At 38.1% G+C, this 26,770-nt stretch overlaps 1 protein-coding gene across 1 annotated transcript in view; it reads left to right on the forward strand.

The window, feature by feature from the left end:
* The first annotated feature begins 20,997 nt into the window (after positions 1 to 20,997).
* Positions 20,998 to 26,770, forward strand: part of Maob (monoamine oxidase B) — a 144,906-nt gene continuing 139,133 nt past the window's right edge. The window contains exon 1 of the mRNA XM_055598263.1: positions 20,998 to 21,140. Within this exon, the coding sequence (XP_055454238.1) occupies positions 21,095 to 21,140 (46 nt within the window). The 5' untranslated portion in view covers positions 20,998 to 21,094. The remainder of the gene's footprint in view (positions 21,141 to 26,770) is intronic.

The raw sequence follows: 26,770 nt of genomic DNA on the forward strand, positions 1-26,770 counted from the left end.
ATACTACAAAAGCCTATATGCCACAAAATTTGAAAATCTAAATGAAATGGATAATTTTCTTGACAGATTCCATATACCAAAATTAAGTCAAGATCAGGTAGAAAGACTGAATAGCCGTATATCTCCCAAAGAAATTGAAGCAGTCATTAACAATCTCCCCTCCAAAAACAGCGCTGGGCCAGATGGCTTCAGCGCAGAATTCTACAAGACCTTCAAACAAGTGCTAACAGCAATTCTCCTCAAATTATTCCACAAAATAGAAACAGAAGGAACTCTACCAAACTCATTCTATGAAGCCACAGTTACATTAATACATAAACCACACAAAGATCCAACAAAAAAAGAGAACATCACACCTATATCTCTTATGAATATTGATGCAAAAATACTCAATAAAATACTTGCAAAATGAATCGAAGAACACATCAAAGATATCATACACCATGACCAAATCTTCAATTCAGGCATGCAAGGGTGGTTCAACATACGGAAATCCATCAATGTAATCCACCACATAAACAAACTGAAAGAGAAAAACCACATGATCATCTCCTTAGATGCAGAAAAAGCATTTGACAAAGTCCAAAACCCATTCATGTTTAAAGTATTGGAGAGATCAGGGATACAAGGCACATATCTAAACATAATAAAGACAATATACAACAAGCCTATAGCCAACATTAAAATCAATGGAGAGAAACTTAAATCAATCCCACTGAAATCAGGGACAAGACAAGGCTGCCCCTTGTCTCCATATCTCTTCAACATAGTACTTGAAGTCCTAGCCAGAGCAATAAGAAAACTAAAGGAGATCAAGGGGATACAAATCGGATAGGAAGAGGTCAAAGTATCACTATTTGCAGATGATATGATAGTATACATGAGTGACCCCAAAAATTCAACCAGAGAACTCCTTCATCTGATAAACACCTTCAGCAAAGTGGCAGGATACAAAATCAACTCAAAAAAATCAGAAGCCCTCCTGTATACCAAAGACAAAAAAGCTGAGAAAGAAATTAGGGAAACAACACCCTTCACAATAGCCACTAATAACATATAGTACCTTGGTGTGACTCTAACCAAGCAAGTGAAAGACCTGTTTGAGAAAAACTTCAAGTCTCTGAAGAAAGAAATCGAAGAAGATCTCAGAAGTTGGAAAGATCTCCCATGCTCATGGATTGGTAGGATTAACATTGTGAAAATGGCCATCCTGCCAAAAGCAATCTAAAGATTCAACGCAATTCCCATCAAAATGCCAACTCAATTCTTTACAGACCTTGGAAAAAAGATTCTCAGCTTCATATGGAGAAACAAAAAAACCAGAATCTCCAAAATGACCCTGTACAACAACAGATCATCTGGAGGTATCTCCATCCCCGATCTCAAGCTGTATTATAGGGCAACAGTACTAAAAACTGCATGGTATTGGCATAGAAACAGAAAGGAAGATCAATGGAATTGCATAGAAGACCCAGAAATAAACCCACACACCTATGAATACTCGATATTTGACAAAGAAGCCAAATCCATTCAATGGAAAAAAAGACAGCATCTTCAACAAATGGTGCTGGACCAACTGGATGTCTACATGCAGAAAAATGAAAATAGATCCATATTTATCACCCTGCACAAAACTAAAGTCCAAGTGGATCAAGGACCTCAACATAAAACCAGATACTCTAAATCAGTTGGAAAAAAAAAAAGTGAGGAACAGCCTAGAACTCATTGGCACAGGAGACAACTTCCTGAACAGAACACCAATAACACAGGCTCTAAGAGCAACAATCAATAAACGGGACCTCATGAAACTGAAAAGCTTCTGTAAAGCAAAAGCACTGTCATCTAAACAAAATGACTGCCTACAGATTGGGAAAGAATTTTCACCAACCCTTTATCTGACACAGGGCTAATATCCAGTATATATAAAGAACTGAAGAAGCAGAAAAACAACAAAGCAAGTAATCCAATTAAAAAATGGGGAACATAGCTAAACAAAGAATTCTCAAAAGAGGAACATCCAATGGCAGAAAAACACTTAAAGAAATGCTCAACCTCTTTTTTGATTGCTGAGTAGTATTCCATTGTGTAAAAATACCACAATTTCTGTACTAATTCCTCTGTTGATGGACATCTGGGTTGTTTCAAGGTTCTGGCTATTACAAATAAAGCTGCTACAAACATGGTTGAGCAAATGTCCTTATTGCGTACTTGAGCAAATCTTGGGTATATGCCTAGCAGTTGTATAGCTGGGTCTTGAGGAAGCACTATTCCTAATTGTCTGAGAAAGCGCCAGATTGACTTCCAAAGTGGTTGTACCAGTTTACATCCCACCAGCAATGGAGGAGGGTTCCCCTTTCCCCACAACCTCTACAGCATGTGTTGTCACTTGAGTTTTTCATCTTGGCCATTCTGATGGGTGTAAGGTGAAATCTCAGGGTCATTTTGATTTGCATTTCCTTAATGGCTAATGAGGTTGAGCATTTCTTTAAGTGTTTCTCTGCCATTCTATATTCCTCTACAGAGAATTCTCGGTTTAGCTCTGTTCCCCATTTTTTAATTGGATTACTTGGTTTGCCGATTTTCAGCTTTTTTAGTTCTTTATATATACTGGATATTAGCCCTCTGTCAGATAAAGGGTTGGTGAAGATTCTTTCCCAATCTGTTGGCAGTCGTTTTTGTTTTGGTGACAGTGTCCTTTGCTTTACAGAAGCTTTTCAGTTTCATGAGGTCCCATTTATTGATTGTTGCTCTTAAAGCCTGTGCTGTTGGTGTTCTGTTCAGGAAGTTGTCTCCTGTGCCAATGAGTTCTAGGCTGTTCCCCACTTTTTCTTCTAACAGATTTAGCGTATCTGGTTTTATGTTGAGGTCTTTGATCCACTTAGACTTTAGTTTTGTGCAGGGTGATAAATGTGGATCTATTTTTATTTTTCTGCACGTGGACATCCAATTAGACCAGGACCATCTGTTGAAGGTGCTATCTTTTTTCCATTGAATGGTTTTGGCTGCTTTGTCAAAAATCGAGTATTCATAGGTACATGGGTTTATTTCTGGGTCTTCTATTCGGTTCCATTGATCCTCCTTTCTATTTCTATGCCAATACCATGCAGTTTTTATTACTGTTGCTCTGTAGTACAGCTTGAGATCGGGGATGGAGATACCTCCAGATGATCTGTTGTTGTGCAGGCTTGTTTTGGAGATTCTGGGTTTTTTGTTTCTCCATATGAAGCTGAGAATCTTTTTTTTTCAAGGTCTGAAAAGAATTGAGTTGGTATTTTGATGGGAATTGCGTTGAATCTTTAGATTGCTTTTGGCAGGATGGCCATTTTCACAATGTTAATCCTACCAATCCATGAGCATGGGAGATCTTTCCATCTTCTGAGATCATGAAATTTTCAGGCAAATGGTGGGATCTAGAAAAGATCATTCTGAGTGATGTATCCCAGAAGGAGAAAGACAAACATGGAATATACTCGCTTAAATAGACCTAAAAGATATGATAAACATAATGAAATCTATACACCTAAAGAAGATAATCAAGAAAGTGGACACGAGGTTTGATGATCAATCCTCATTTAGAAAGACAAATGGGATATTCATTGAATGTATGACAGGAGTCTACCACAGAAAGCATCTGAAAGACTCTACCTAGCAGTGCTCCAAATTAGATACTAATACTCATAACCAAACTCTCGGCAGAGTGCAGGGAATCATATGAAAGAAGGGTAGTTTGAGGTGGAAAGGATAGGAGCTCCACAAGGACCAAACATATCTGGGCACAGGGTCTTTTCTGAGATGGACACTCAACAAAAGACCATGAGAGGATAAAATCTAGAACCTCTGCTCGGATGTGACCCGTGATAGCTCAGTAATCAATTGGTTTCCCATAGTAAGGGGAACAAGGAGTATTTCTAACAGGAACTCAATTACTGGCTCTTTGACCTCCCCACCTCCCAAGGGAGGAGCAGTACTGTTAGGCCACAGAGGAGGACTTACTTTGCAGCCAGTCCTGAAAATACCTGACAAAATGGAGTCATATGAAAGGGGATGAGGTCCTCCCCTATCAGTGGACTTGGAAAGGGGCAGGGAGGAGATGAGGGAGGGAGGGTGGGATTGGGGAGGGAATGATGGATACAGCTGGGATACAGAATTAACAAAATGTAATTAATGAGAATAAAAAAAAAGAAATGCTCAACCTCATTAGCCATCAGGGAAATGCAAATCAAAACGACCCTGAGATTTCACCTTACACCCATCAGAATGGCCAAGATCAAAAATTCAAGTGACAAGGCATGCTGGAGAGATTGTGGTAAAAGGGGAACCCTCCTCCATTGCTGGTGGGAATGTAAACTGGTACAACCACTTTGGAAGTCAATCTGGTGCTTTCTCAGACAATTAGGAGTAGTGCAACCTCAAGACCCCGCTATACCACTCCTAGGTATATACCCAAAATTTGCTTAAGTACACAACAAGGACGTTTGTTCAACCATGTTTGTAGCAGCTTTATTTGTAATAGCCAGAACTTGGAAACAACCCAGATGTCCATCAATGGAGGAATGGATACAGAAATTGTGGTATTTTTACACAATGGAATACTACTCAGCAATCAAAAAGGAGGAAATCATGAAATTTGCAGGCAAATGGTGGGATCTAGAAAAGATCATTCTGAGTGAAGTATCCCAGAAGGAGAAAGACAAACACGGTATATACTCGCTTAAATAGACCTAAAAGATATGATAAACATAATGAAATCTATACACCTAAAGACGATAATCAAGAAAGCAGACACGAGGTTTGATGATCAATCCTCATTTAGAAAGACAAATGGGATGTGCATTGAACGTATGACAGGAGTCTACCGCAAAAGGCATCTGAAAGACTCTAACTAGCAGTGTTTCAAAGCAGACACTAAGACTCATAACCAAACCCTTGGCAGAGTACAGGGAATCACATGAAAGAAGGGGAGTTAGTATGATATGGAAAGGATAGGAGCTCTACAAGGACCAAATATATCCGGGCACAGGGTCTTTTCTGAGACTGACACTCAACCAAGGACCATCTATGAATATAACCTAGAACTTCTGCTCGGATGTGGCCCGTGGTAGCTCAGTAAACAAGTAGTTTTCCAAAGTAAGGAGAACAAGGACTATTTCTAACAGGATCTCAAGGGCAGGATCTTTGAACTCCCCACCACCCTAACAGGAGGAGCAGTCCTGTTAGGCCACAGAGGAGGACTTTGCAGCCAGCCCTGAAGATACCTGATAAAACAGGGTCAAATGAAAGGGCTTGAGGTCCTCCCTTATCAGTGGACATGGAAAGGGACAGGGAGGAGACCAGGGAGGGAATGTAGGGTTGGGGAGGGAATGAGGGAGCGGGATACAGCTGGGACACAGAGTTGACAAAGTGTAACTAAAAAGAAAAATAAAATTAAAAAAAAGAAAAAAATAAATAAAATTTATTTGCAGATTGAGACTTCTATGTTGATTATGTATCCTTTCAGTTTAACTTATTCATTCTATAATTTAGAGCTATATTCTATAATTTAATAAAAAATAATTTTATTTTTCCTTTAATTTTATTTTTGATTGAAATATAGTAATTATACACAAGGATAGGATGCGGTATGATACTTTTTACTTATGAATACAGTATGCTTTGATAAAATCCAACCTTTCTTATTTATCCTCCCTGAATTTTCTGTTTATCTCCTGTTTCTGTTTTAACTCCTGCCTTTTATCTAATCCCTTAACATAAACATTAGCTTTTAAAAACATGTGTAAACCTTTTAGTTCCTTTGTTTTTACTTCCAAATCGAAAATAAAAAAAACTTTGGATCTCAATTTCTTCTTTTTGCAGTAGGTTTGATTGTATTTAATAAGGAATACATCTGAGATTTTACCTTACACCCATCAGCACATACTGGAAAGGATGTATAAAGGGGCACCCTCCTCCATTGCTGTTGAGAATGTAAACTTGCAAAACCACATTATAAATCAATGTGGTGCTTGCTCAGACAATTAGGAATAATGCTACCTCAAGTGCCAGCTATACCTCTCCTAGGCATATATCCCAAAGATGCTCAAATATACAACAAGGACATTTGCTCAACAATGTTTGTAGCAGATTTATTTGTAATAGCCAGAAGCTGGAAAAAACAAAGATGCCCCTCACTTGAGGAATGGCTACAAAAATTGTGACACATTTACACAATGGAATACTACTCAGCAAAAAACAAAAACAAAAATAAAAACAAACACACACACACACAAAAACAATGAAATAATGAAATTTGCAGGCAAATGGTAGGAACTGGAAAAGATAATCCTGAGTGAGATGTCCCAGAAACAGAAAGACACTCAAGGTATATACTCACTCATAAGTGGATATTAAACAGATAATATACAATAAACATGCTCTAATATGTACACCTAAAAAAACTTATCAAGAAGGAGGACTCTGGGTAAGATGTTCAATCCTCACTTTTTTTAAAAATTTTAATTATTATTAATTACACTTTATTCACTTTGTATCCTCCCATAAACACTGTCCTCTTCCCCTCTTAATAGCATCTTCCCTCCCCCTTCTCCATTCATGCCCCCCACCAGTTCACTGATAGGGGAGGTCTTCCACTCCTTCCTTCTGATCCTAGTCTATCAGATCTCATCAGGAGTGGTTGCATTGTTATCCTCTGTGACCTGGTAAGACTGCTCCCCCCTTGAGGGGGAGATGATCAAAGAGCAGGACAATCAGTTCATGTCAGAGACAGTCCCAGTTCCCATTGCTATGGAACCCACTTGGACACTGAACTGCCATGGGCTACATCTGTGCAAGGGTTCTAGTTTATCTCCATGAATGGTCCTTGGTTGGAGAATCAGTCTCAGAAAAGACCCCTGTGCCTAGAATTTTTGGTTCTGTTGCTCTCCTTGTGGAGCTCCTGTCCTCTCCAGGTCTTACTATCTCCCAGCTCTTTCGTAAGATTCCCTGCATTCTGTCTAAAGTTTGGCTATAAGTCTCAGCATCTGCTTTGATACAGGGTAGAGACTCTCAGAGGCCCTCTGTGGTAGGCTCCTGTCCTGTTCCCCATTTTCTTCCTCTTCTGATGTCCATCCTCTTTGCCTTTCTGAATGAGGATTCATCACCTTAGCCAGAGTCCTCCTTCTTTATTAGTTTCTTTATGTGTACAAATTTTAGTATGTTTATTCTATATTTTATGTCTTATATCCACTTATGAGTGAGTATGTACCTTGTGTGTCTTTCTGCTTCTGGGACAGCTCACTCAGGATGATCTTTTCCAGTTCCCACCATTTGCCTGCAAATTTCATTATTTCCTTGTTTTTTTATTTCTGAGTAATATTCCGTTGTGTGAATGTACCACAATTTCTGTATTTATTCCTCAACTTAGGGGCATCTAGGTTGTTTCCAAGTTCTAGCTATTACAAATAAAGCTGCTACAAACATGGTTGAGTAAATGCTTGAGCATACTTTGGATATATGCTTAGGAGTGGTATAGCTGGATTTTGAAGAAGCACTATTCCTAATTATTTGAGAAAGCGCCAGATTGATTTCCAAAGTGGTTGTGTATGTTTACATTCCCACCAGCAGTGGAGTAGGGTTCCTCTTTCTCTACATCCTCTCCAGCCTGTGTTGTCACTTAAGTTTTTGATCTTTGTCATTGTGATGGGTGTAAGGTGAAATCTCAGGGTCCTTTGATTTTCATTTCCCTGATGGCTAAGGACGTTGAGCATTTCTATAAGTGTTTTTCTGCCATTCGATATTCCTCTATTGAGACTTTTTTGTTTAGTTCTGTACCCCATTTTCTATTGGATTAATTGATTTGCATCTTCAACAAATGGTTCTGGTCTAATTGGATGTCTACACGTAGAAAATGCAAATAGATCCATACTTATCACTCTGCACTAAACTAAAGTACAAGTGGATCAAAGACCTTAACATAAAACCAGACACACTAAATCTCTTAGAACAAAAACTGGGGGAAAACGTTGAACTCATTGGCACAGGAGACAACTGCCTGAATAGAACACTAACAGCACAGGCTCTAAGAGCAACAATCAATAAATAGGACCTCATGAAACTGAAAAACTTCTGTAAAGCAAAGGACACTGTCGTCAGAACAAAAGGACAGCCTACTTATTGGGAAAGGATCTTCACCAACCTTATATTTGACCGAAGGATAATACCCAGAATATATAAAGAACTCAAGAAGTTAAACAACAGCAAATCAATTAATCTAATTAAAAATGATGATGTATTTTTTAATGTAAGAATTTAACTGTTTCATCTAATGTTTGTTCAGTGATTCCATAACACAGAAAACATTCAAGACATTTAGTTTGAGGGTGTCACTCAGTGGTAGAATGCTTGCTTAAAATACATGAAGCCATGATTTCAATCTCTAGCATTGCAAAATTATCTGTCTATCTATCTATCTATCTATCTATCTATCTATCTATCTATCTATCTATCTATCTATCTATCTATCTATCTATCTGCCTGCTGAAGAGAAATTGCATCTGATAAAAGTACTCAGATTTCCAAAAGTTTTTTGATTTTTCCTTTATCAAGGAGTAATTTGTTTTTGGTTCTACATAGAAGTATCTACATGTAGAAGTATCTATTAAAAGTAATCATATCTTTTATTATCTAGTAACTGTTTGTCTTTCGTGGCAAAGTGCACCTTTTTCAATAAACTTGACCAGGACCATAAAAGTCTGTACTTTTGAAATAAATGTATGTGATCTTAATGGACACAGACCATCATTTGCTTTTTCATCATCTAGTATTCACCTTTGGCAACACTTTTATTCATCTATGAGAAAACATTTTTTAATGCAGAAGCTTTATTTTCTCAGATGATCCCTAATTTATCTCAACTAGATAGGAAAAATTATAGTAGAGACTCAGACATGTAATTGAACCTTCACGAGATGCTTTCATCTAGATCAGTGATTCCAAATATGCGAAAATTTTGCTTCCAAAAGATGTTTACCAATATTTAAGAGCATTTTCGCTAATTTAAAAGAAATGAGAGGTTTCTGCTGTCACTCAGTGATGTTTTACTCCATTGCATTACCATAGCAAAGACCCACATAGGTTGTTTACTTATCTATTTCTTTATTATTTATGTTGACAGTCAGTCAGTGCTCTGTCACTGAATTTTACTCCAAATCTAAGCAAGTGGGTAAGGCATAAACACAGAGGTCAGATTCTCACACTCTAGAAGTTGGAAAGTCAAGAAGCAAGCAAAGCATTGTCAGGTTCAATGTTCAGTAAAGGCCTTTTTGCAGTGTTGTCACGTGGCAAGAATGGTGAAAACTATGCCCTCACTTGGGGGATGACAGCACCAAAAAGAACTAAGTCTGGGAAAGTTCTTTTTATAAGGCTTTAATTTCATTCATATGCCGAAAACACTTATGACTCAATATTATTCTAAAGATCCAAACTCTTAATACCATTGCACTGGAGATTAAATCACAATATGAAGTTGAGGGATGCCACACCAAAGGAAGATGTCCAGGATGCTGAAAAATATTCTATAATGCAGAGGATAGACCCCCCACAGAACAAAGAACTACCATTTTCAAATGTCAGTTGTGGCTAGGTTATGAAATCCTGACCTACCCTATAACAATTTTAGAATTTAAGTCTCAATCTTTTCTAGTTCCAAATAGCACTGAATGGCTTAGATGTTCCGTTAACATTTTTCAAGTCAGAGTTATGCACTTGATATTAATACTTTCATTTCAAAATATCTAAGGCCTAGATTTTGAACAGTTTTCTTTTTTGTGCCTCAGGAAATTTAACACCTGTATACTAGTTGAATCTTTTTCAAAATGCAATTCTTGAGCTCTCTGACTGTATCGGCTTGAGTTTTTTTCAGAGATCCTTAGTGAGGTACAGCTGGGATTCTTGAATTCGTTGTAGAAAAGAAACTTAGGATTAGGTCAGTATGAATCAGCACTGCAGTTTACTAAGTAGAGATCCTAAGACTGAGTTAAGCTGTACTCTCTTGTACAGAGAGTACAAGAGAAGTGCTCAGAGAAGGAAAGTGGACATCCAATTGTAGATTCCCTAAGAGTTGAATTTACGTATCTTTAAAATAATGATGCATGTGATCTTGGTTGTTTCTGAAGCTACATCTCAAATGATTTTGAGGCTGTCAGCTGAACCACAGGGTCATTTCTAGGTACACCGGGTAGGATTATGACTGATAAGATTAAAACCTCTTTGCACATAGATTGTGCAAGGGAGTTTGTTTTTGCTGAAGACAAAGTTTAGAGTCTTGTTTGTGAAATTCCCAAAAAACTGCATGTTCGCACCTGGAAAAAGAGTAACAGCACTCTCAATGTTCATATCCTTTAGGTTTAAGTGTTAGCTAATATTTTAAGAGACTTGCTTAAAATCTTTACGAATAGAATCTTATCACTGTCAGCAGTGAAATGTCAATTGTTCTGAAATTTGTGACTCTCAATTGGTGAAAAACTTCAACCTGATTCTGGAGTTAAGGGCTACTTTTTTTTTTTTTTATGTTTCTTTAACTCCCCTCATACTCCACTTAATATCCTGCTTTGTGGTCATTAGTAGCTACAAAGTAGCTTAAGAGATATATATGGACCTGAAAGTGCACATCATCACATCAGTTTTCTTGGAGTGTCACATTTACTTAATGATTTAATTGAATTCAGTTAGGTCCTCGACAAAGCTGAATCTGAATTAAAAAGTATGCAGAGTGATTAGAACATTGTGATTTGTGAAGACTTGTAATGCAGCAGACCAAAACCCAAAATAATCTTCCTAGATGCTGAAAAAGCATTTGACAAAATCCAACATCCATTCATGTTTAAAGTACTGGAGAGATCAGGGATAAAAGGCACATATCTAAACATAGTAAAGGCAATATACAGCAAGCCCATAGCCAACATCAAACTGAACGGAGAGAAACTTAAAGGAATCCCACTGAAATCAGGGACAAGACAAGGCTGCCCACTCTCTCCATATCTCTTCAACATAGTGCTGGAAGTCCTTGCTAGAGCAATAACACAGTTGAAGGAGATCAAGGGGATACAGATGGGAAAGGAAGAAGTCAAATTATCACTATTTGCAGATGATATGATAGTATATATGAGTGGCCCCAAAAACTCTACCAGGGAACTCCTACAGCTGATAAACACCTTCAGCAAAGTGGCCGGATACAAAATTAACTCAGAAAAAAAATCAGTAGTACTCCTGTATACAAAAGACAAAAGGGCTGAGAAAGAAATTAGAGAAACAACACCCTTCACAATAGCCACAAATGACATAAAGTACCTTGGTGTAACCCTAACCAAGGAAGTCAAAGACTTGTATGAAAAAAATTTCAAGTCTCTGAAGAAAGAATTAGAGGAAGATATGAAAAGACAAACACGGTATATACTCACTTATATAGACTTATAAGATATGATAAACATAATGAAATCTATACACCTAAAAAAGATAATCAAGAGAGCGGACATGGGGTAAGATTATCAATCCTCGTTTTGAAAGACAGATGGGATGCACATTAAACATTGACAGGAGTCTACTGAGCGCATTTGAAAAACTCTAACTAGCAGTGTTTTCAAAGCAAAGACTCATGACCAAACCTTTGGCAGAGTACAGGGAATCATAAGAAAGAAGGGGAGTTAGTCTGAGGGGGAAAGGATAGGAGCACCACAAGGACCAAACATATCTGAGCACAGGGTCTTTTCTGAGACTGACATGCAACCAAGGACCATGTATGAATGTAACCTAGAACCTCTGCTCAGATGTAGCCTGTGGTAGCTCAGTAACCAATTGGTTTCCCATAGTGAGGGGAACAAGGACTATTTCTAACAAGAACTCAATGACTCGCTCTTTGGCCTCCCCACCCCCCAAGGGAGGAGCAGTCCTGTTAGGCCACAGAGGAGAGCTTTGCAGCCAGTCCTGAAGATACCTGATAAAACAGGATCGGATGAATGGGGAGGAGGTTCCCCCTATCAGTGGACTTGGCAAGGGGCGCGGTGGAGATGAGGGAGGGAGGGAGGGACTGGGAGGGAATGAGGGATCGGGACATGGCTGGGATACAGAGTTAATAAAATGTAACTGATAAGAAAAAAAAAAAAAGAGAAGATGGAAAGATCTCCCATGCTCATGGCTTGGCAGGATTAACATAGTAAAAATGGCCATTTTACCAAAAGCAATCTACAGATTTAATGCAATTCCTATCAAATTGCCAACACAATTCTTTACAGACCTGGAAAGAAAAATTCTCAACTTCGTATGGAATAACAAGAAACTGAGAATTGCTAAAACAATCCTCTACAATAAAAGATCTTCTGGAGGTATCTCCATCCCTGATCTCAAGCTGTACTATAGAGCAACAGTTAGAATAACTTCTTAAGTTTTTAAAAAAATTAACAAGTTAATTTTTAATTAAATAATTAATTTCTTACATTTATGTATTTATTGTGGGGATCAGCGTGCATGCATATAGAGGTCAGAGGACAGTTTGCAGAAATTGGTTCCTCATTCTACTGTGTAGGTTCTGGTGATCTGAGGTCATTCAGCTAAGTGGCAAAAACTTCTGTATGTTGAAGTATTTCAACAACTCTACTGAGGGAATTCTGACTTTAACACTTCTTTTTCTGTATTTTATCATGTAGTGACTGAAAATATTCTGTTATTTATTATAATCAGTTTGACTTATATGTGTTAATTTTTTTTTCTATTAAACCATGACAAAATATCTTTTCAGGCTAGAGTAACAAGACCAAACACAGAACATAAGGTTAAATTTGCATTTGAGATCAGTGACAGTCTGTTTTAGTATAGCATGGGACACATTCATACTGAGGTTGTCATTTCTCATTTGTAATTCAAATTTAACTGGACAGTTTGTATTTTTATTTGATAAATTTCAAAACCATTTTCAGAACAAACATTTTAAATATTTTTTCTGTAACTACAAGGGCTCATGACAAAAGGTCAGATGTGCAGCCACTGTCTAAAACATGCACAAGTGGTCTTATTGTGAGGTAGCTGGAGAATTGAAAATATTCTCCATTTGAGGGCAGGGGCAGTGAGTAATTGGTTCTAGTTCATGCTCACATTATATAGTTAAATCAATTGTAAGGTGAAGGAAAGAACAGGATTTTAGGGGCTAGCATTTTCAGCATATTAATTATCATATTATATAGTATCATATTAGAAGAGAAGAGAATGCAGATTCTACACTTAAAAAAAATTGTTGCTCCCAGAAGGACAATGTGGATAAAAGTTTCTCTTTCAGTCCCTTCCATTTCAAATCTGAGTTTTATTGTATAGTGGAGATATAAAGCAACAACTTGTTCTAGCTTCAATTATTTGCATAAATAATCAAAATTTAACCTCAGGTAGTTTTCTTATCTTGTCCTGTATTGAACATTATTTATACAGTGAGTATGATGAACTGAAATCCTAAGAGCTACCCCTGGATCTCAGCACCAGTGAAACAAGATTCCAGTGTTTTCATAACTGAGTTTCAGAGTGCAGGACTCTATTGGACTTTCAAAGGAAAGTTTATGTCAATACTATTCAAAATAGATCAGTTCCTTATTTAAGGCCATAGTTACTGGGATAGCCAAACCACACAAAGATCCAATAAAAAAAAAGACTCAGCTTCATATGGAAACACAAAAACAAGGATAGCTAAAACAATCCTAAATAATAAAAGAACAGCTAGATGTATGACCACGCCCAATTTTGGGTTATACTACAAAGCTTTGGTAATATCAATAGCATGATATTAGTAAATGTAATCTAATTGAATGCACAGATATAAATTGTTCAGCCAATTTTGTTTTATCTCCCTCAATCATTATTCTGTCCCATAGGATTTTAAAGAAATCTTACATATAGACATACAACGTAGGACAAATCCACTAAAATCTATGCATCTAATGAAACCAAGCAAGAGAGAGGACCCTAACTAAAATGTTCAATCCCCACCTGAAAGGCAAAGAGGATGGACATCAGAAGAAGAAGAAAACAGGAAACAACCTAGAAACCTGCTACAGAGGCCCTCTGAATGCCAGAAGAAGAAAACAGGAAACAAACTAGGAACCTACCACAGAGGGCCTCTGAAAGCCTCTGCCCTGCATACTATCAAAGCAGATGCTGAGCCTGATGGCCAACTGTTGGGCAGAGTGAATGGAATTTTAAGTAAGAAGTGGGAAATAGTAAGAGCTGGAGAGGATAGGAACTCAACAAGGAGAACAACAGAACAAGAAAATTTGAACACAGGGAACTTCCCAGAGACTCATACTCCAACCAAGGACTATTCATGGAGATAACCTAGAACCCCTGCACAGATGTAGCCCATGGCAGGTCAGTGTCCAAGTGGGTTACCTAGTAATGGGAAGAGGGACTGCCTCTGACATAATCTGATTGGCCTGCTCGTTGATCACCTCCCCCTGAAGAGGGAGCAGCCTTACCAGGCCACAGTAGAGGACAATGCAGCCACTTTTGACGAGAACTTATAGACTAAGATCAGAAAGGAGAGGAGAACCTCCCCTATCAGTGGACTTGGGGAGGGGCATGCATGCAGAAACGGGAGGGAGGATGGGATCGGGAGAGGAGGAGGGAGGGGCTTATGGGGGGATACAAAATGAATAAAGTGTAATTAATAAAAAATAAAAAAGTTAAAAAAAGAAGAAAAAAAGAAAAAAAAAAGAAATCTTAAATATTGTGCTTCAAATGCTTCAGTATGCGTCTCTACCGGCATTTTTAATATAATCACTATGGCCATATCACTTAATTGAAAATAAACTTATTTCTTGATATTAGCTGATAGTAAGTCTTCATTCAGATTTCTCCATTTATTTCCCAAATGGCATGATAATAAGAATTCAAACATGTTAAACATTAAAATACACGTTTTAATGTTTTGTTAGCATATATTATTTATACAAAATAATAGGTTTTATTCTGACCTTTTCATTTGTATATACAATGTATTTCAATCTATTCACCCTCCCCAGGTTCCCTTTCTTGTCCTTCTCCCACTTCTGTAAATCCTTTTCTTTCTCTCAGCCTCATTTCTGTTTCATTCTCTCTCTCTCTTACTCTCTCTCACTGTCTTTCTTGCTCTCCCTCTCTCTCTCTGTGTATAACTGTGTGCCTGTGTGTCTCACCGTGTTTCACTTGGTTGTTTATAGATACATGTGTGCCTTCAGGAGCTACACCACTGAAGAAAAGATCTCTCCCTGTGTCAACCATTTTTAATGTATACATTCTCACAGGTAGAGAGTGGAACTGTGTGCAAATTTTGTGGGTATAATCACAGCTACTTTGCATTCAGGTGTGCAACCACATGTCATACCTGGTAGCCAGTGTTTCACTCCTCTTTTACTGTCTTTATTAGATTCTTACATTTTTATACCACTTCTGTGATAACCCTGTGCCTTGGCAGATGGCAATACAAACGTTCCATGTGTCACTGGATCTTCAACAATCATTTAGCTTTTCATTGATTCTCAGTACTTTGACCAGTTATGAGTCTCTGATGTCAATGACCACTAAAAAAGAGGCTTCTCTGACTAAGCCTGACAGCAGCACTATGCTATAGGCATACCATAGTTACATAGACAGACACTTCATATCATTTAGTAAAGCAAGAACAGTAGCTCTCTATATCAAACATGTATTACCTCCCTAGACATTGGCTTTAGGCCAGGTTTACAGTACCATGAAAGAAGCCTCACAGCCTTAGAATAATAACTATATCATACATGGTCAGATGTCTATGGGCAAGAGAATAAAATATAAAGAACTTTATTTTTTTTTCCTGTGTTTCCCTCCATTATTTTCTTCTTCCCCTACTTCTTTTTTGTTGTGTTTTTGAGACAAGATCTTCCTTTGTAACTCAGGTTGGACTTAAACTCATGATCTTCAAGCTCCAGCTTTCTAGGTACTAGGATTATAAACATGAGCTGTCATCACCTCCCTTAATTTCCTTGTTAAACACCAATATTAATTTTTAAATAAGCAAATAATATCAAACTGAAAAACAAACATGTATATGCATGTAACTATTATATATATAGTTACCATCAGAGAACCATCTGATGTGTTTTGTTTGTTTGGCTTTGGTTTTGAAATTTTTAGAGACAAAGTTTCTCTATGCAACCCAAGCTGATCTCAAATTATTCTCCTGTGTGTTTCTTAAGTGCTGGAGTCACAGAATGCACCACGATGCCCAGTTTTAATATCATGTTTTGGTATATGTATATACTAGAGAACAAGTATCTTCCTCTAATTAATATGCTTATTATCTCATTAACTTATCTCTTTTGTGATGCTAATGTTAAAAATAAAGTATTTTAGCAATTTTCCAGGTGATATACAGCACTATGGGAGAAACATATTTATAACTCAATATCTGATGGGAAGATAACAACCAAAATGTGTAAGCAGCTCATGTAACTCTATTTTGGAAAAAATTAGGCAAAAACCTAATGTACATTTTTCTAAAGAAGTATACCAGAGGTCAATAAACACACAGTGTGTACATCATCAACAGTTATCAAAGAAATGTACAGCAAGGCTACAATGTTATATCATCTTATACATCTGGCTATTAATTCAAAGGGAATGAAATGAGAATGTCATCATGATATCAGCACTCTTGTTTTACTTGCAGATCTCTTTATAGTAGCCAGCTATGGACTGTCTATCAGTTAATGGAAGGGTAGAAAAAATGTTGTATATATAACCAATGGAGTACCATTCAGTCACAAAGAGAAAAAAAAAACCTGTCATTTGTGATAATGCGGATGGTACTGTTGGGCATTGTACTACAATTGTGGAAGAAGCTGGACAGAGAAAAAAAAAGAAACATTGTCTGATCTTATTTATATGTGGAACCTAAAAACAAATTCCATTCCATCTCTACATGCAGAGAATTATAATGACAATTGCCAAGAATGAAGAGTGGGTATGCCGGAGATCGTGGTCAAATGATATATTCTTATAAGATGAATAGTTTTAAGGTAAATAATGTTAAGATAAATAAAATTATAAGATGCATAACTTCTGGACATTTAAGGCCCAGTATGGTGAGCATAGTGAACAATACCGTATTGTTACTGAGTCTGAATGTTCTTGACAGGTACATGCACACGCACACACACATACATATTCACAAATATGCAACTTCATGCTGTTTGATTGTTAATTAAATTGTGGTGATTATATCGCAATATATATCAGTCCTCATCACATCTTTGAATACTTTAAATACAAACAATTTAATTTGACAATTACTCTTCAATAAAAATGTACACACACACACACACACACACACACACACACACACACACACTGTCTTAGTTTGGGTTTCCGTTATTGTGATGAAACACCATGAACAAAAAACAAGTTGGGAAGGAAAGGATTTTTCTTATACACAGTTTATCATTGATGGAAGTCAGGACAGGAACTCAAACAGTTTAAGAAACTGGAGGTAGGAGATGATGCTTAGGGACATTGGTTGGAGAGAGGTGTGTGTGTATGCAGGTAAGGCACCTTGGTTGCCAAGTGGATTATTAGGAGAGAGTTGTGTGCATACCACAAGTCAGGTGGAGTTCTAGGTGGATAGACTTTTGGTTGCCTGCTTCAAGAGTGCTCATACAATGATGTCTTCTGAACATGGTGTGGCTGATGTACTCATGAATTACCAGCATCTATAGTTACTTACACAAAATAAAGCTAGTCAATATTCCATAATGGATTATGGGTGAGAACCTCTTGAGCCCCTATTCATAGCTGAGGAGTTATTGAAGTTGATGACTGATGGGGGAGGAAGAGTCTTTTTCATCAGAGGTGTGGCTACTGGCAGATGTGGGACATGCTCTAGTGAATTACTCTACTTTCAAGCACAAAAGGCAGCACTATGCACTATTTGGACTTATAAGTTTATAAAAATAAAGAGTATGTGAAGTTTGGAGAAGGATGTTTTGGGAGGCTGTGGGTGCTGTTGAAAGAGAAAGTGGGGAATGGATCTGATCAAAATGCATTGTACACATGGATGGACTTCTCAAATAATAAACAAAGAAGCAAACAAATAAATGAATATAATAAAGATCTGCTCACTTATTGAGTTCATAATTATGATTATTTAATAATAATTAAAGAATAATTATTTAATATTAATTATTATTATTTAATAATAATAATAATGTCCTTCTCTCTGCTCTAAACAGGTTTGCCATGTCATCTGTTCTGATATCACTCACTGCTTAGGACCCTATTTTTAGGACCCTATTTCTGATCAACAAAAATACTTTTATTGTCAATATTAGTCGCTGTAAAAAAAAAAAAAAGCAAGCATTCACTTTGTATAATGATCAGCTGGTACTTAGAATACACATGAGGTCTTTGTCTTCTTCCTTATTCTCTATAGCATATCAGAGGCTGCCTGCTCTTTTTCTGAAGCTTTGCAGCTTGGTGTCTTTATCAAACTCCATGCATTCTAAGATTGGCCTTTCTGTAAAGTGTCTCTGAATTCACATCTTGCCTGTTCTATGACAAAGATGTTATAGGAAAAGAGCTATGCTTGTGCTCTTCAGATAGAAAAAATGATTTCCTTTTTATTCCTAACATGTCTCAGTAAGCTTGCTTAATGCTTCAGCAAAGCTTTTGGGCAGTTACATTAAGTCACCTGGCTTGTTCCTTGCTGACACAACTTTTACCCAGTTCTTTACAAGTCTTCTGTCCCTGTGAGAAGTTTTCCCTTTGCCCTTTTTTTTGTTTGTTTGTGTGCATTTTGAGACAGAATATCACATAGCCATGTTGGCCTTGAATTCCTGTTCCCTTTGCTGCTACCTCCCAAATACTGGTATTATAGGCCTATGACACCATGCCCAAATTCCTTTTTCATCTTAAACCAGCCTATGGACTTTTGAGTAAGGTTTAGATTCTTGAGCTCTTCCAATTTATGGGCTTCATTATTCCACCTCATAAATAACTCTTGGATTCCAAACAACACTCAGACTAGCATCCAAGATGAGAATATTTGCATGCACCACAGGTCTCACAACACTTTCAACTGAACATTATTTAAGAAAGAGCTGTCTATGCTGGTTCCTTTCACCATTTTACTCTTCAATACATGTTTGAAAAAAAAAAGATTAACATGTTTGTTGGGGGAAAACATGTAAGCTCTAAAGAATCTAATTTAAAAATGAATTTTCTATCCCCTGCCAAGCTTCCAGCATTAAAAAAAGGGCAAAATGTACTACTTAGATAGTATCTGGTGCATTGTGTTCTACACAGCCTGCCTCTTTATTGAAACCTCCTGTGGCATAAGAGATTCACTGAAATATCCCTTAATGAAAAGCTAGCCAGCAAGAAAGAAGTAATAACGATATTTTTATCTCTTTGGCAGTCTTATAATGAAAAAGAAATGAAAGCAAAACATGCTCATTTTATTTGATGAAAGAAACGTGTATTTCATAAAATTGAACAGGCAAATAAATCCTGCTAGGGGCAAACAGCACCTTTGTACATGGCTTTGTGGGAGGTGTCAAGCACTTCTCAGATAGGAAGTAAATTAGTTTTCTGGTAATTATCTGCTTTTATATTTTGTCTTCCTATGATTAGAATCAATTTTAATTTATTATGTCATATGTCAAATGATGGATACTATGTCTGATATCAAGTTGATGATAAATAAATTATTATTTAATGGATGAATAAAACATAACAACACATCTTCTCCAGTGATTTGTTATCTAGCTGGGGACAGAAGACAGGAGTATACACAGAAACAAATGATGCTTCCTATCATTTATTCATTGTTAAATCAGTCACTGCCATGTTGTTAATTTTAAGCTGTTTGTACATAGTCCTAAAAGAGGGGAGAGTGGACTCTGCATCAGCCTGCATTCCTTTCTTCCAATGTTCCAGCTTTAGGCTTGCCTTTCAATTTAGAATTATTGTTCACTCTGCTGTGCATGTTTATCATTCTCACTAGTTCAATAAGTTTTATTCATCCCAGTAGAAATGCCATTCCCTCATGGTAGGCCTCCATGATTATCTGACTAGGTTATCGTTCCCCCATACATGTCCTAGAGTGACACTAAGAATTGCATTAGTGATCACTCTTCTTGACTCTCTTTCCAAATGAAATGTGAGCCTCATGAAGGTAAGGGAGATTCTGTCTCTACCACTGAGCTCCTGAAGATAAATTTTCCAATCCCTTGTAAAGTGAGGAAAATCGGATGTCTTTAGGCTAGGCACCTCATTCACAATGTTTAGAGCAACATTTTACAATTAATTAAACAGTGGCATGGTGTGTGTGTGTGTGTGTGTGTGTGTGTGTGTGTGTGTGTGTGTAGGAGATGATTAAAATGAGATGAGTAGGGCTGGGAATGATAGTTCTGCAAGTAAGCATATATTAATCATACATAGCTCTGGGGTATGATGTGATTTTGAACACAACGTGCATACCTGGTGCTCACTGGAAGCCAGAAGAGGACATGGGATCCCCGAGATTGGATTTACAGATGGCTGTGGGTCCTATGTTAGAAGTATCCCTTAAGCACCCAAGGTGACATACACAAATCTTCTCGCATATTACTTAGTACTTTGTCTGCTTTCTGTAAAATTGAAAATTTTGAAAATTGAACCGGAATCTTAATCCATTTAATACGGCGTCTGGTGCTTGAAAGACTCTCAGTTGTACACCCTATTCGGAAGACTTTCCAGCTCCTCAGCAGCACAGAGTGATCACGAGGCGACTGGAAAATACTTTGCAGAAGGCAAACTAGGGAAAGGGAGTTTAAGGTTCCAGGTCATCCTCTCAGCTAGGGTGTCAGCCCTCCTCACGCCTGGGCTTGTAGGGCAGGGGGCGGTAGCGAGGGCTGAGAGCCCCACCCTGTATGCAAATCAGTGATGGCCTCGGCTGGGCTCAAAGTCCAGGCGCCTTGCCAGCATATAGCTGCTTAACCAGGGCTTAAGTGTGAGGGGGTGGTGCGTAGCGCTGGCGCCAGCAGAGGTCCGGACACACTAGCAGCTGACGCAGGCCGCTTGGAACCTGGCGAGCACCATGAGCAACAAATGCGACGTGATCGTGGTGGGGGGCGGCATTTCAGGTCAGTTGCCACCGGGAGCTCTCCTATATTCTCAGACAAGTGGTCAGATTAAGAGAGGCTTGCAAGGCAAAGAGGTGGGGGCTGATCCCAGAATATCTGAGGCTGTCTCTTTGGGTCAGAGTTGAGATACTGTCTACCTGTGTTCTTTTTGGGTTAGTGAGTCCCTGGCCACAAGTGGGAGATGAGGGTTTGGGAATTTTCAGAGGGGAAAGGGGACTGGAAGGCTGGCAACACTTTCTGGGGTTGGGAGACCTGCAAAAGTCAGTAACTTGTTCCAGAATGACCTTGACACAGTTCTCACTTGGAATAGGCAAGCAATATGTTATTATCTTGGCATTGAGCAAGGGGCCTTGAACAAGAAAAGGGTATAGATCCTGACCAATCATTTGCTTAGGACCTTTCATAATTCCTTGATTCTCTGTGGTTCCCTGATTGCCAAAAAAGCCAATGACAACTGCTTGGTAAAAGCCTATTTTAGCCCCACTAATCGTGGCATTCTCTCCTTGGGTCTTATAGGGCGATCTAACTGCTACCAGGCTCCTTGGTCCAGCCCATATTTAGTAAGAATAGAGACAAAGACTGCCCATCCATAGGAAAACTGGAGACACAGCAAGACAAGAAGCACAGAAGCTAGAAGTAGGGAATGGGGCACCCCTGTGAAGAATGACTGGGTTTCTAAGGAAGGCCAGGCAGATTCCAAGGCATAGGGCCAGTGAGGCTAAGCAATGCTGCATGGCCAGCTTAACTGAGATCCCTAGACTCCAAGAGGATTCTCTTATTGGAAAAGTCATGAAGGTGCTATTAAAATCTGTAGCCAATTGTTTAAAGACTTGCCTTCACTTAATCTTAAATGACAATATGGGGCAGGAGTTGGCCTTTCTTCTGTCATGAGCACAAGACAAGGTAAACCCGAGAAAGAGCACAAGCTTAGGATATTGGGTGCTGATCTTCGTTCTGTGTTTTCAAAGCAGCCCTCTTGACCTTCAGTACCAGACCTTGGGCTGAAAACACTGTGTAGCCGACCGTGATGAGATTATCCTTAGCAATCAAGCAGCCTGGTACTGCAGGTGCATTGATATATGAGCACAATGTTCTGAAAAGACAAGGCTGGACACAAATTCAGCTTTCATGACAATACTTTTAACATCTTCTCTCCAAGAGAAGTTCGGACTTAAAAGCATCTGCACCAATACCAGCAACTGTGGAGGTAGAGGCAGGTGGATCTCTGTAATTTCAAGGCTAGCCTGATCTACAGAATAAGTTCCAGGACAGCCAGGGCTACACAGAGAAATCTGTCTCAAAAAAATTAGAAGAAAAAATCTCCACATAGGTGCCATAGAAAATATTACTGCTTCAGACACTGACTTGCCTAACACCGTCTCTAGTGGGAAACTGAACCTTCTCTTTCCAGGCAACTAACTAACCTCCTTTACTTTCCTAACATGCCCTCTTGAGTTTTCTACTTTTCCTCCACTATTTTGGCTTTTCTCATTGATGCTTCAAACTGTCAACTATATGCTTATATTTTTAGTGCAGGGAGCAGATCCCAAAGCCCTACCATACCAAGCAAGGTCACTGTTACTGAGCTACATCCCCAGTCTCTAAACCTTCAAAATCATTGAAGTTATTCATGGTAGACTCACACAGTAGAGGTGTATAAAGGTTTAACTGTTTTTAAAAACCCATGAACTGCATTAACTCTGATTAAGACAAGAGGACGAGGAAGAGACCTCCCTTTGCCTGGAATTTTGCAAGGAATGTCACTGTTCTTATGAAAGCTAGGGGTTCAAAGCTCAGACTTACTCAATTGCTATTATCTGCTATCTGCAGAAAACACTACTTTATCCTAGTCAGATTACAAGATCATAGTGAAGGACAATTGAAAACTTGTGAGCTCCGGTTTTGAAAAGTCTAAAATATGGCACTGAAGGTGTCAAAATGGAAGAGCACTGCAAATGGCAGCCCACATTTAGGTTCCCAGTGATGGGAAGGATAAAGAAGAAGGAAAAGAGGACTGAAAGTTTAAGGAGAGCCTCCTATAACATGACCTTGTATTAAACAACCACAAAAGATCTATCACTCTAAAAAGGGATTTGAGCTATCTAAAGGACAATCTAAGTAAGGATGATTTCTTGTGGTCTGTTTCATAGTAGGGTAACTATAGATAGCAAAAAATGCATCGTATATTAAGAAGAATTATTAATATTTTCATCACAAAATAATAAATGTTTGAGAAAATAGAGATGCTTTTTCTCATTTGAGCATTATGCAGTGCATACCTATACAAAAACATCACATAGTACCCTACAAATATGTACCTTGCTGTCCTGAAAATGGAACACAGGCTTCAAACATTTTAGTTAAGTGTTCTATCACAGAACTTCATCCCTAGTTATATAACATTTTTTTCTGTCAATTAAAATTTGTTTTTGAAAAGACAGAGCTAGGAAGAGGGCTTAGGCAGTAAGGTATTTGCTCTGTAAGTATAAGACCTGAATACAATCCCCGAACCAATGTAAAATACAGACGAAAAAGATATGAGAGCTTGAGGATAGGGAATAGGTCTGTGGACTGCTATTTACTGCAGGAGACACAGCAATTGCTGCGATCATGAACTCACAGCAGCTGCAGGTACATGCACTGGCTCAGCAAAAGAATCGGCCCATCAACAGTCAAATATGGATGGAAAAGAGGCTTTTGGACCCCTAAAACCCACTGATGGACTATTTGCTATTGATAAATTCAAGGAGAGATGAAACAATTACCTTCAGCTAAATGCCCTCTGATGACCTCACCAGGTTTCATCCAATAGGTAGTTGAAATCCACTGGTCACACACACGGCCCAGGTTAAAATACATACAAAACAAAATAAAACCAAAATTTATTAAAGGGATTGCTATCAATGAGGCAGGGATGAGAGGGAGATAAGAGAGGATGGTGGGGAAAGAATGGTCAGAATGTGTGTGTGTGTGTATGTGTGTGTGTGTGTGTGTTTGTGCATGCTTGTGTGTAGTTGTCAAATGACAATATTTATTAATAAAAAGAACAGTAGGCATGGCTGGAGACATGGCCTTTGCCAAGGATCCAGGTTCAATTACCAGCACCTATATGGCAGATTACAACAGTCTATAGTGTCAATTCTAAGAGACCCAACACCTTCTGGCCTGTGTGATTTTCAAGTATGCACATGGCAGACATACATGCATGCAGGCAAGTACCCATCCATAGAAATTAAAAAAAAATTAAAACTTAAAAAATATATAAAAATCTAAACAAAACAGCTGAGTATGAAGGAAAATACTTGTAAGGTTCATGAGAAACCCTATATTAAAAAGTAGACAGATGGAACTTAAATGTTGACCTCTAGCTTACAAACACACACACACACACACACACACACACACACACACACACACGAGGAATCTTGTGTGTAAAAGAAGGGATCTATCCTTTCATTTGATGAACATTTACTCCCATCCCACATATTGACAAAAAGGGAATTAAAGATGAGCACATGGCATGTGCTTTAGTAGCACACACTCAAAATTCTAGGGAAGGTGATTGGAGAAAACACCAAAATATGAGAAAAAATATGTGAATACTTCACAAATAAGATGAATGGACTGGGCCTTAAAGAATGAAAACTAATTATCAGCAGGCTAGATGAAAGAAGCTTTATAAACTAAAGAATAACTTGTATGTAATCATACATGTGAAAGGACATAGTATCATGTTCAGGAAACAGTAAGAATTTCAGAAAAGGCAGAAAGATTATAAAAGCTGAAGAACCCAGAAATCTGCTGTAAGGTTGTGTCTCCTAGAAACACGACAGGGGAACTTCAACCATGATTCCTCAACAATATGGTTGCCTAAGCAAAACCTGAACAAGGACACTACCAATAAACATGCTAACATGAAAGGGTAAATTTCACTGGGTCCCATCCCTTGACAAAAACTATAAGCAACATAAGAATGGGAGTGTAAGAAAATAGCCTTCCCCATTGAAGAGCTTCCAAATAGGTTATTCAGTGTCAGTTGGTCAGCCCCGAAATCATATAATGCAAGTAATACTAAACAAACTGACTAGATTGTATTCATATATTTATACATTTGAATGTATATGTATGAGTGTGCATATTACATATGCACATATAAAACAATATAAAAAAGAAGGCATGACTTTGAAAAGAGATCAAGAAGAGGCATGAGAAGAATTGGAGGGAGGAAAGGGAAGGGGGAAATGTTGTAATTATGTTTTAATTTCAAAAATAAAAAGCTCTTAAAGAAAAAAAAGAATTCCAGTGTGATGAATGGGGAAAAGGTCTGACAGAAACAAAACCTAAAAGGTTAATTGGGACCTTGGCCTGATGACACAATCCTATATTTCCAGTGTTTTAGAGGCTGAGGCAGAAGGAAAGTCTGGCAAACAGCAAAATTGATTTTTTTTTCTTTTCTTTTTTATTAATTACACTTTATTCATTTTGTATCCCCCCCATAAGCCCCTCCCTCCTCCCCTGCCGATCCCACCCTCCCTCCCCTTTCTGCATGCATGCCACTCCCCAAGTTCACTGATAGGGGAGGTTCTCCTCTTCTTTCTGATCTTAGTCTATCAGTTCTCATCAAAAGTGGCTGCATTGTCCTCTACTGCAAAATTGATTTTTAAAAACAGAATTCATTAGGTAGTATGTTATGAATAAATGAAGTTTATAAATAAAAAAATAAATAAACTCTATCAGTTCTGAATTCACTGCAGATCTCTATGAGAAATCAGCAGTGAACCGAGAAAAAAACAAACAAACAAACAAACAAACAAACAAAAAAAAAAACAGAATCTCCAGCTCTTTGTGTGTCGGGCCAGGGGTCATTCAAGACCTGGAACTTGATCTGTAGACCAGGATGGCCTGGAAGTCAGAGACTCCCCCACCCCACTTTTTTTTTTAAGTCTAACAGAGATTAATTGTGAAGAGGCTTTTATGTTTTTACCATCCTCTGTAGTTCATGCATGTAATAATTTTTAATTCATAAAAGATATGCATGAGATGATTGTGAATGTGGAGAAAGTGCTGTTATAAGAAGGACCTGAAAGAGACAGAGGACAGGTTTATGGAGAAAAGTCAGCAAAATTGGAATAGTAAGTCCAGAGAAGACTCTGCAACAGAAATATAGCTACTGGAAACTTGAAGCAGAGATTGGTGCCACAAATGTGCATAATAAAGTTAAACTCACTGCCATGGAAGAAATGACCCAGGCCAAGTAGAGAGTATACAGTTTTATACACAATAGTGATTGACACAGTGGTTTACATTTCACAGTTTCTATTTCCACATTGCTTTATAAACTTTGTCAATGATTAAACTTGGGGCAATCTGATATTTTCCCGATAAGTTTTAAAGCTGTCAGCAAATTTTAATCACCCCTTTTAGGATGAACAGATACACTGATGATATATAACTTTCTTTTTGATGCTTAAAAAATTTTCCATGTGATTGAGGAATACCTCTTTAGAAATGTGTCTGATTATAAGTGATTTCCTACCATGGAAGGAGCAGGAAACCCATCTCCCAAAATTGTGCAGGGCAAAACTCTTCTCCAACGTGGAGCTGGCTGGCAGCACAGTAGCCCATTGCCT

Source organism: Psammomys obesus, unplaced genomic scaffold (assembly GCF_907164565.1).
Source record: "Psammomys obesus unplaced genomic scaffold, mPsaObe1.curated_primary_1811, whole genome shotgun sequence".
Taxonomy (NCBI): Eukaryota; Metazoa; Chordata; class Mammalia; order Rodentia; family Muridae; genus Psammomys; species Psammomys obesus.